At 44.1% G+C, this 12,347-nt stretch overlaps 1 protein-coding gene across 1 annotated transcript in view; it reads right to left on the bottom strand.

Annotated features, from left to right (window-relative positions):
- The window catches only part of LOC149350455 (uncharacterized), a 37,629-nt gene that overhangs the window by 23,360 nt on the left and 1,922 nt on the right, over positions 1-12,347 (bottom strand). The window contains exons 3-5 of the mRNA XM_089579486.1: positions 8,404-8,652; positions 6,089-6,298; positions 1,749-1,953 (exon numbers count right to left, since the gene is read on the bottom strand). Of these exons, the coding sequence (XP_089435612.1) occupies positions 1,749-1,953; positions 6,089-6,298; positions 8,404-8,652 (664 nt within the window). The remainder of the gene's footprint in view (positions 1-1,748; positions 1,954-6,088; positions 6,299-8,403; positions 8,653-12,347) is intronic.

Genomic DNA, 12,347 nt, shown 5'->3' with positions numbered 1-12,347 from the left:
GAGCCACCGCGGCAGGTAATTGTCAAATATCAGCATCGCACGTACATCACCTGCTGTGTGCTGCCTCCCACAGACTAAAAGGTAGCTATGTGCAATGTGCACTTGTTTGTTGACTTGGGACTTAAAAAATACGGGGCTACATCTTCAAAGCATGGTTTTGCAGTGTGTTGCTGTGACGCAGAGATAGCTTGATATCGGTGCCGCATACATTTGCTGTGGCATACAAAAAGGCACGTGGAGCTAGTAACAGCAACTCTGCAGAAGGAGCGAGATAAAAGAGAGATAGGATAGGATAGGATAAACTTTATTTGCTCTATTTTACAAGTTATTACGGTCAGCAGAGGTCGGCACCCCTATTTCAGGGCACCGCTGAGCTTGGCTGCTCGCTGGGCATGGATGACCAGTTCTCGCTGGAGAACCGGGTTGCCGCTGGAGAGTAAACTCTCCCACTGTTCCGCACTCGGATTTTGTATTCTATGGAAAGCCTCGTTTCTTTTGCATTCCCACATTATATGATGTAGGGTGGGTTTGGCCCCTCACCATGGGCATATGTCCCTGTATTGATGCGGGTACATTTTGCTTAGTATATGTAAGTTCGCAAAGGTTCCCGTTTGCAGTTGCCGCCAGTACACTGCTTCTTGTTGATTTAAAAGGTTTTGGGGGGGGGAGGATACTTTGCCCTCATTCCTCTGTAACAATTGAATATCTCCGAATACTCTGGGACTACCCGCGAGAACTCCTCAGGAGCCGCGTGTTGAAGCGCTCAGTTCGTGTGCTCGCGAGCTACTTCGTCGGCCCTCTGGTTGCCCTCGATTCCAGTGTGTCCCGGTATCCAGAAAATGGTGTGTCTGACTGGTTCTTTGGGAAAGTCTGCGCGAAGGAGAATGCGAAGTGCTTTCCGACTGATTCTGCCGTTCATATAGTTACGGCATGTCTCTTTGGAGTCTGTGAGTATTACTAGGGGTCTGTTTGCGCGATATCCCTCCACGGCCACTAGAGAGGTACAGCTACTCTGCTGGGCACCTTTGAAGCGCATGGAGGAGGATTAAAATAAAAATCAGAAAAAAAAAGCACTCATACAAACAGCAGCCACTGTGGGCTACAGTAAGAAAAAAAGAGACACTGAGAAAAGAAAACTATCCACTTAAAAGTAGGATAATGTGAGCTTGTTCCATGCTCTAAATCTTCAGCTCAATTCATGTATAGTGCAACAAATGCCATATTTGCAATTATGCTCTCTTTGAAAGGCTATTTCATTCACTGCTTTCATGTAACACATATATGGACACAGCACTCCAAGGAATGCCAGTGTTCTGCAGAACCCTTTTTGAGAACTCCTGCCACAACCAAAGGTAAGTACTTGAGAACATTCATAAAGCATAAAGCAGAGATTCAGAAGATGGTAGAGACCAATGAAGTGTGAACGAGGTTTAAAAACACAACAAAGTGTCACCTTGAGATGAAACAGCCGCTAAAAATTATTTCCAATGCAGTTTAATACTGCACAAAACCAGTTCTTGCCCATTTGTAATCTGTGCTCTGCTTTTGCCGCCCAGAAGATTCCAAAAGTGTTTTAATAACCTTGTTCTTTCTCAAAACAAGTACAGACTGTTGATGAGCATTTCAGGCCACCCAATCATCTAAATAAAAATCTATGTCCAGAGAGAATCCAATGAAGCTGAAAGACACACCGAACACAAAGGCGTGTTCAATACTGAAGTGTCAATGGCCATGAAAAGGAAAGTCACCTGGTTGTCCAGGCTGCACAGTTGGCTGGCTACCATTGCCGGACCCCATGAGCTCTTCAGAGGTGTGCGTCCAAGGAAGGTTCTTGGCACCAGGCTGAGCAGGCCCTTCGGGTGCAGGGGCCAGGCTGCTGGGGGCGGGCACCGTGCCCTCAACATAGAACTGGCTCTGCTGGCTGTCCGTAACAATGCCACTAGCAAGGGAACCCTACAAAAGTCAAAACAGTGCTCCAGTGAGAAGCCTGCTTTACACAAATAGCATCAACAATAACTTGAAGGTCACCTATACTACATCTCATAAGCTCCTTGCAGCCCTATGAAAGGTAGAGACATCCACCGCCAATCAGGAAAGCACATTAAACGGGTTCCTCTGTGCCTCGTCGTCTGCATGTAGTCTGCTCACGACGTACAGCTCCCGTAGAAGTATACAGCCCAAGGGGTTTCCTTGTGAGGTCTGCAGCATGCCTCGTTATGCATGCTTAGCGACTGTAATCTCTCGAAAGAAAAATGGCTTTGTGTCATCAATCCTCCCAAGGTTTGGACTGTTTGATGTGTTAGGGAGCCGCGCTAAAGAGCTCAGAAGCAAACCCCTTGGGCTGTATACTTTTGACGGGGGCCGTACATCAATCAATATGGTTACAAAAAGAGTATTAATCAACGCTGCCTACGTACCATAAGCGCACACACGCTCAAGTACACTAAACGCAAGCATTCTGTGGCACGTTACACAATTTCTCATATTAGCATATTTAGTTCAGTGCATACAAACGGAGATGCAATGATATGTTCAGCCTAGCAGTGCCATTTGGTTGTGAAAACGGGAACCATTTCTGTCAACAAACCGACACTCCTCTTTAAGCCTAGAAGCGACAGAATCGTAACTCTAAATAAAAAATAAAGCAAATTTATTACTCATACATTTTGTTACAGGCCAAATAAGACAAAATGAAAGCTTAATGCTCCATCTATGACCAGTGAATGCACTGAAAAGCACAGTAACGATGAATTCACTCTGAAGCAAGGGATCCTGCTTCAAGCACACCAACATGCTGAAAACTATAATTTTGAGTAAGCAAGAGCCACACATGCTAAACTCTGGAACTAGCGCACATAATATGAGCGCAAGTTAAGGCTAGATTTGAAATAGTGTTTCGCACATGAACACCCCCCCGTCAAAAGTATACGGCCCAAGGGGTTTGCTTGGGAAGCCTGCTGCATGCCTCGTTATGCATCCTCAGCGACCGTAACCTCTCGAATGAGGAATGGCATCGCGTCCTCAGTCCTGCCAAACTTTGGACTGCTAGATATGCTAAGGAGCCCCGCTAAACTCTTTAGAATCAAACCCCTTGGGCTGTATACTTTTGACGGGGGCTGTACACTATGAAGCATGCTATTTTTTTAGTGCGCGATATGTGGGCCATATGGTATATCCCATATGGCCCAAACGTCGCTTCTGCACTCATGGTAGTGCTGCAATGAATGACTGAGATGGAGTATAATTACTGCATCATCACCAGCCCTGTTGAGTCCACTGCTGGACAATAGTTTACTGCATCCGGTCGGTGCTGAAAGATGACCTCAACAATTCTCTCTACCAGAATATTAAAAAACTGATACCTTTACTTTAGCAAGATGGACTGGATTTTCCAAATTACACAACACAGCATACCTATTTTGCAGGCAGTGAGCAAACTGAATGAGGCTAATGCTGTACTTCAGTATCCTACACTGAACAAGGATCACAATGCAGCAATTTCTAAAATAAAGCAAATAAGCAGCAGGTTTTAAACTGCTATTATAACAGCGACAAAAAAAAAGCAGTCTTAAAAAATAATTTCATTACATAATGTTGCCAGCAGCTGAACCAACTTATGAGATTATATTATAAAACATAATAATGTGTAGCAACTAGGTTACAAAAAGACAAGGCAGATGCAAGGAAATTTTCAGTAGCCAAAAAAAGTACTGTGCCGGCCTGTAATACTGCTTCACAAAAGCAATCATTCATCTGTTTTGCAAACTCTACGTCGATCTGGCTGACACCTCTGTGAACAGCACAGAGAAAAGTCACAGAGGAATCATGCCTGTCCAAAATTTAAGTTCGCCTTCCTCCCCCGTCCTTCTCTGTGCCACACACTACTAATTTCCTTGTGCAGTTTTTGACCGCGCTTGGTACCCTTTCATGGTTCTCCTTTCATAAGTGTATACTGAAAGGAGACCCAAGAAGAATTTGGAAAAACAATCTGGTTTCATCCCCACTGTAAATGTCACTGTTCACATACTTTACAAGGGTGAATAACTCAATTCCTTGTACCTAATTCTGCTTTACAACCATGCCTAGCTGGACATGGCCTTGTAGATGACTGTCGCTTTTTGAAGACTGAACATTGCCACTGCCTGGCTTAAAGACAACACTGTGGAGGAGAAATACAAAATGTTTTATCCTCAAAGCCTAGACAGAGTTGCTGTTGAGCATGTTAAGATATGACGCTTCTTTGAAAACTTAATGCAGTTAAACCTGGATGTAACAAAACTCCATATAGTGAATTCCTCGATATTACAAAGCTTCTTGATTCTCCAACGCTGCCCCCATTGAAGCGCGTGTATTTGAGACCTCCATAGAATGAAGGTGTTGCGGTGGTTGACCTAGATAAAATGAACTCGATGTGTCTATTAGTTTATGCTGGGTTGCAAAATTTGGCAGATAAGTTTTATGACGCTAAAGCATGAACTGATATGAGAAGAAAGTCTATGATTGTAATGAGAGACCGCAGTTGACACAATGCACCATGCTCCGACGCTGTCGGCGCATCTGCGCTGCTTTTGCTTTTTGAACATCCTACGACATGGCACTACAGCAGTTCATGCTCAAAAGCAGCAAAAAATAATAGATCAAAGCAAAAAAGACAGGGCATGAAGACAGGGCACATCCATCGCCATCGCACGGTTGCTTGCGTGATTCTGGCGCCGATAACTCTAGCGCGTTGGGAACGGGGGCGGCAGAGTGCGCCAGCAAAGTAAGGCGAAAAGTCCGTTTCCAGGGGCAACAGCGGTGGGCAGACCTAGAGAGGGAATATGCAGGAAGAAGCAAGTGCTCCGTAGCTGGTCTACTGGCGGGGACGCAACCGTGCGCGCTCTCCTCAAGCTTAGCTGCAGGCCTCTGCCTCCCCTACTCTCCCAACCCCACTCATAGCAGTGTTGCGCAAGCCACAACAGAGGTGGTGGCGGCTGCTGCCGCAGTAGCACTATTAGCGCGACTTCGAAATGTTTCTCCTCATTTATGACTTCACGAGTAACAGAATTTTCTGTACACATTTTCAAGGTGATTTCATCTTACATTTATTTCTTATTTTGTTTTCTGTTCTGAACAATAAACAACACACTTCCTACGGCACGGAGATAAAGGACTGTCTCCTTTCCTTTCCTGTCTAGCCTCTGCTTCATAGCCACAAAAAGTTGTCCATGAGTATAAGAGAGCTAAGAAGGTGACAGGGTCGGTGTGGGCGTTAAGTATGCAACACATTACGGAAGGACCGAAGAAAAAACAGCACACTTTCTTGTTGTGATTGTTCGAAGTATGCAGTAAAGTCTAGCAGCATCCAAATGTGATCTATCCCATGATGAACGACGGAGAAGAAAGCAAAGAGAACAACTTTTTATTGTTTTCCTAACACTTTAAGCTCAATCACCGAATAATCTGCCCAGATCCAGATGTTGTGGTTTTGCCATGGTCAATTTATGAAAGTCGGTGTCGGATCACTGGTGAATATTCTGAAATTTTCGAGCATTCGAAAATTCTCGAATATCAATTTCTTGAATATGCATATGAACCGAATAACAAACATCTTTGTTTCGTACTCGAAATTTCAAATATTTGCGCAGCACTAATATTATGTTAAATCAGCACCAAGAGCCTGTTGAACTCTAGGTTTGCCCAAAACTCAGCCAAGAATAACCAATTTTGTTTGCTTCTTGATTTTGCTGAAAAAAACCCAAAGTTGGCTGTATGCCATGTCAGAAAGAACTTGACATTAAAAGAGTTAAATTATTTGAGGCAAGCTGAAGCATATATCTCCTGTCGTTCTATCATTTCTAAGGTTCTGTTCACTGTAAGAAAAAACATTATCCTCAAAAATTCCGTGGCTTATAAAACAGGAAATATGGTACATAGCCAACAAAATGATCACAGTCCTTATGCACACGGAATGCAATTTATGACACAAAAGTAAAGAATAAAAAAACTGAAAGAAGAGACAAAGTTAAGACCTTGTTTAAGCAAATATAATATTCATGGCCCTACAGCTAAGCAACGAGCTGCTGCAGCACACATAATTGATACACACCTGCTTTGTACTAGCTCCCAACTTGTGCAACAAGCTGGCGAAGTGCTTCTTGATAGTGGCTGCAAGTTCAGCTGAAGACTTTGCAGCTGCCGACTTGCTGGAATTCCTGTCTTGTGGAAAGCTTTTGGAAATTTTGCTCAATGCCTTCCAAGCAGAGTAAGAAAACTGGACTTGCAGCTCCAGGTAGGATCCCAAGCACGAGCCCACAGCCTGTAAAGACAAGCCTTCGGTAAACGGAAGAGGCAGCCAAAAACCAACCTCCTCTTGGAAATGTGGTATGCCTATTACAATGCAGGTTCCTACAAGAGTACACTTGGTCCACATTAAATTTCAGTGTTAACATTGCTATACAATGAGGCTGCTACTTTTATGACGTAGTGGCTCAGACTTCAGTACAACAGAACTGTAGAACTATACAACAAACTATAGAAACTTTCTCAGAGTGAACTAATACTATGGTCATTGTCAGAGAAGGACTGTAAAGGTACGAACACACCAGCAGAAAAATGCGTGCCGTGAAAGCTGTCGAGCGGCTGGTTTCTATGCCACACAAAGAATGGCTCTTGGTGCCATTTTCTGCTGCTTGCCATGTGCTGTGGAACAAGGAGACCAATGAAGCCCACCCGGCTTAGTCGCGCGGAGAGCGTCAGTGCTGCTACCTTTCGGCCCCTACCGCAGTTTTCTTCTAGCAGTGGTGGCAGAACCGAACGCGCCCCTGCATGGACTACGACCGGCATGGCATGGACAATGCAGTCACTTGCCTGGCGTGGTGCCGTTTTCTTGTGAACTCCTCTCCGCTGGTACAGCCAAACTTTCCATGGTGCGCATTGTGCCACCAGCAGTTCACTGTGCATTTTTCCACTATAGTATGCCTGTACTTTAACATACAATCCAATGTTTCTGGCCCCACTGGCTTCACAGGAAGGTCACAAGCCCCCATAGAAGTACACAACACTTGTTCCAGCCACTGCACTGACTAACGAAATTTGCACCATGTGTAGAGCAGAAAATGACCCCCCCCCCCCCCCCCCCAAAAAAAAAAAAAAAGGGAAGAAGAATATGGGCCCCACAGGGCTAACAGTTGGCATGGCATGGCTGAACTGATCTAAAACAAGGTGCAATGTTAGTTTAATGAAAGATAACTATAGTATTACTGATTTTAGGTATACTGAATTCAATGAAAATGAACTTTTCATGCCTTTAATTACGTGCCTATAAAGAATATGAATTACTAAAGAAACTTTGGCAAAGTAATCTCAAAACTCGTACAGTAACAGGTCATCTTCAGAAAATAATTATTTTCTGGTTTACAGTTCACACCACAAGGCAGGATACATCTCTTTAAATGGTCAGCCAAAAATGCCTGTATTGATGAGTCTGCTTAAGTGTGCTGTCGATGAAATTGCCATAACTACCCTATTCCTATGTTCTCAATCTTTATACACACCAATCCTTGTAGTCAAATGAAAAATGGTAAGACTGCGCAGGTTCTGTTCTGTGGCAATCTTGACAGTAAAGAGAAGGCAGAGCAACACCTATGCATCATGAAAAAGCCTACTTTCTACGAAAGAAAAGTCATCACACTCTTCACGCTCAAATGCATTTACAGAAAATACTGCCATCTTGGCTGTCAGTGCCACTGACATGTACTCACTGTCATCTTCCAAATCTGCGCAAGTTAATGTCAGAGCATTGCTTTCGCAAACAGACATAATGAAGCCAGGCTTCTTGAACTCAGCTATTATTGTATACTTGGCAGGCATACTAACAGCAAGAACCAAGACATGAAACAAGTGGATTCTATGCCTTGCAGACATACTGGCCACTTCACCAAATAAAGTGTACATCATAAAACATCCTATGTAGGGCTTCAGTTATGGATGGGTTTTTGACATTGCACGAAATGGCATTGAGGCTTCCTGTTCCACAAGAGGAGTTGTATCTATGCACCCATCACCTAAGACCAAAAAGCACTGAGCTTTGTTTTCCTTTTAACCATAATTTAAGAGATAGCTTGGTTCCATTGGTGCAAGTTGCTGAAGTGCATGTGGCATCTAGCCCCACAACAAAACCAGCCTAGCTACTATGATCACAGCAGCGCCTCTACGGCTGCACTTGCAGACAGGGCTCCCCGCCTCCTTTGCTTTTTTTCTGGTGACAGACACTTGTTCATCATAACCCTTCTGCATGACTTAAACATGAGCCTGGAGTTCAATGAAGTCTGCGACACACAGATGCACTTGGTAACAGCACCCTGTAACTTCACTTGATATTCATGCATGCACTGACCACTTCAAAAGAATGTAGCTAAAGACCTGAATGCTCTCCGTGAGTGCAGCTGACTCATCCCCTGGAGCTTCTCCCTCCAATTTGTTCAGGACATCCTGGAGTGTCATCAAAGTCTCAGTCTTCACAGCAGCACTCGCAGCTGCTGTGACTCTCCCCAGGTCCTCCCACGCACCAAGGAAGAGAGCAGCAACTTCTCGGTAAACAGGAACATTGTGAAAAACTCGTACCAAGCTTTTAGCCAAGACACTGCTGGAGCTACAAAATGAGTTCAGTGCCTGAAAAAAAAAAAAAGAGTGATGTGCACATCAGGGAGGATGGCAAAACTTAGCACTTTTTAAGGGTTTCGTGCCTTGCGGAATAAAAATGCACTGCAAAAAAAAAATTTAGCAGACACGAAAAACAGAACTTAGATCCTGCATGCACTTTCACCACAACAAACACACATGCCTCACACTGCATCAGTGATATCTAGTGAGAGCAGCAACTAATGGAAAGCAATTCCTTTATTATTAAAGCCCGCACACATAATTAAAAACTGCAAACAGCCTTTAACATTTCCCCCAAATGAGTTTAAAAAGCACAAGGCACTTGCTGAGAAAATGTCCTCAAATAACTAACCTGAACGGAAGTAAAGTAAAGTAAATATGCTTAAGGTGAGGCAGTTTCTCATGATACAACAGAATGCACATGGCCACTTATTGAGAGTGCCCATCTTTGTGACAGGTACAGTCGTATGGCATCGGCCAATTCTTAAATACTGCTAGCGTGAGTACTGTGACAATGCAGGGAATGGCATAACAATTCAGGTAGGGGACTATCCCCTTTCATCTGCCACTCCTTGCATTGCCACGCTAGGAGGTTCATTAGAATTGGCCAATGCCACTGGATAGGAAGGGGGTCCTTTGAACGGAAAAAGCTGCTTTTTTTCTCGACTTGTATATGACTACACTAAGGTTTTCTGACACAAACTAAAACACTCAGAAGAGCTAAGAGAAGGGTTACATTTCCCAACGGTTGTTCCCCCAAATTCTATGATACAGCAACAACTAATCACAACTTTAGCTGCAAAACGAAAGGTCATCAATAGGCATCAAAGCAAGAAAGAAGGGGAAAAAATTGACGGTCGATTTGTGTAGTTATGCCAAACGCGAATTAAGTGTGCTACCACTTCACTTTTCACTTCGGTTCCAATGTTCGGATCCACTGTTCATGGATGGAAGTAGTTCGGATAGCGATAAAGGGTTAATGCCAATATATGCGGAATTTTACATGTATAGATCCCTGGGAGTCCTCGTACCACTTCTGGCACAGTGGTGCAGCTGTTATGCGATGCGGCACTGCCCTGCAATGGCAGGTGCTGCCATCGATGGGGCTTGTGACACCCAGGTTGTTCCCGAGCAACATCTGTGATCAATGATTAATTGAACTGCCACTTGCCCACCGGCAGTATGTGTATGTGTGTATGTATGTGTGTGTGCATGCACACATGCACGCGCGTGCAGACACACATACACACACACACGCACACACGGCAGGTTGCCCACAACCCAGTGGGTGGGTGGGCAGCCTGTCACAAAGCAGGCTCCAGACAAACAAACAACAGCTAAATGAGGATGGCTGCTATAAGTGCTATCGCACTAAAAAAAGCATTACAGTGGTTTAAAAGTAAAACTACAGCACCCTGAAAAGATGATGATGATGATGGATTTTTATGGTGCAAGGGCATCTGTGGCCAAAGAGCGCCATTGCACAAGGTATTTTTGTCTTCTCAAGGTGGGGTCAGAGACCCATTTCCCAAGCATTTCACCCAAAAGAAGCCGAGCACCAGGCAGGGAAAAGCTTGTACCCATTGTACACTTGTACCCATTGTACATTGTACAACAAAAAGATAATAATGAACCAGCAAGACCACACTCTGGACTTCAGAGTTGTTTTTATGTGACCTTAAGCTTGGCTTGAATGCAGTGAACAGAACAGCGAACTAACTGTCAGTACAATTGTTTGATTTGGTTTCGTTGAAGGGGGTTTAATGTCCCAAAGCAACTCAGGCTACGAGGGACGCTGTAGTGAAGGGCTCCAGAAATTTCGACCATCTGGGGTTCTTTAACGTGAACTGACATCGCACAGTACATGGGACTTCAGAATTTCGCCTCCATCGAAATTTGACTGCTACAGCCAGGATCGAACCCGTGTCTTTCGGGTCGGCAGCCGAGCACCATAACCACTGAGCCACCGCGGTGGCAGTCAGTACAATTGTAGCCAATGTGAAGAGCCACCAACATCCCAGCCACAGCACTGATTTTATGCTGCAGCTTGAATAAGATGTGGAACACAACTGAGAATACAGACTTTTCCTGAATAAGTTAGTGGCTCACTCACACTCAAACTACACATAGTGGTGGCATTTAGCAGTCGGTTTTGTTTAATGGGACCATTCTCTGGTTGCAAGCTTGTTGCACTCCAGTTGTGAGGCATTGTCCAAGGAATGCGGTGCCAAAAAATTTTCTTGGAAAGGCTCATTAACAGCACTACAGTCACTGGAATGAAGAAAGTTCACCCCGCTTTTCTCAGCAGTGCCCTTTCCTAGACAATTTCTCTTGTTCAATGGCAACTAGCCCCCACAAGCAAAATTTCTATTTGTCCACCTTGCTAGTAGAAGGCACAAAACTGTCAGAACTATGCAGTACACATGTCTGCCCATTAGCAGGTGTACAGAGATACCGGTTGCCTAGATGCGACTGATCCCAATGCACTCTCTAGGGGGACTACACGTGGGAAAGCGTGATAAAGCCATAACAAAAAAAAAGCAAACACACGAATGAATAAAAACTACAACACAATACACAAACCCCAAAGAAACAAAAAGTGTCTATACTCTGCTTTGCAGCTTGCCCAAAGACGAGTGGAAGTCAAAAGCACAGGGCGATGGCTTCCACAAGTGTGCTGTTTTCACGTGCTCGCAAGCAAATGACACATTTGGAAGCTGTTGCCTCACACATGTACAGCTTCCACTCCACTCAGGTGAAATTTTACAAGTGGGACCAGTTGAAGTGGGTTATTGGACAGGGACCACTTGGCAAAGTGGGACCACTTGAGCAGACCACTTGGCAAACCAGACCATTAAAAAAAACTCAGATTTTAATTATAACCATGAAATTTGGTATTTCAGATGGTTCCAACTGGGTTTTTAAGTTGGTTCCAATTGTGCCTTTGCATATTATTAAGGTGCAAAAGGAAAACTAATTTGTGAGGACTGCAGGGTGGCACTGAGCCTGGTGCCAACATTTCTACAGGAGAATTGAAACTGAGAATCACATATACTGTCATGGAAATCAAGAACACATACACAAGTATACATCACACAGAACATTGGCTCACGAGTACGCATCCACAGAACACTTTTTTGCTTCCATATATATACCCTACTTGTGAGACAGTCATACTGGGGCCAGTGGTGCTTGCCTATTGAGCAATTATTTCATATAATTTCGACCACACTGATTCGCAAATGATTAATACGATTTATTAAATTAAGCTGCTGCCGGCTCTATTTTACGAATCTATTGTGGTTCTGCCTTGTTTGTTTAATATACAAATGTCCACACGGATCATGGTTCCACTTGATGCCCAGCTGTGGCCACTTGCAGTCTAGTGGTCCCACTTTGAAAACCACACTTGAAAGCAAGGGGGACCACTCCTAAAAACCACTTGCTGAAATGGCACCGCTTGAAAGCAAGTGCGACTATTTGTAAAACCACTTGCTTTGAAGTGGCACCACTTGAAAACAAGTGGGACCATTTGGAATCCCATTTCATATTTTCACCTGCGAGTGCTAACAAGCTGAGACAGAGTACAAAAAGTGATGCTAAGGGGCTTTCTTCTTCAATCTCAAAAACGAGTGACACAGCAAGAGAGTGTGTCTGTAGAGCCTAGGTTACAAGATGCCACAGCTCCACCTCACCCATAAATT

This window comes from Amblyomma mixtum, chromosome 3, assembly GCF_055824585.1.
Source record: "Amblyomma mixtum isolate Tamu chromosome 3, ASM5582458v1, whole genome shotgun sequence".
Lineage (NCBI taxonomy): Eukaryota > Metazoa > Arthropoda > Arachnida > Ixodida > Ixodidae > Amblyomma > Amblyomma mixtum.
This window is presented reverse-complemented; position numbering and strand designations above follow the sequence as displayed.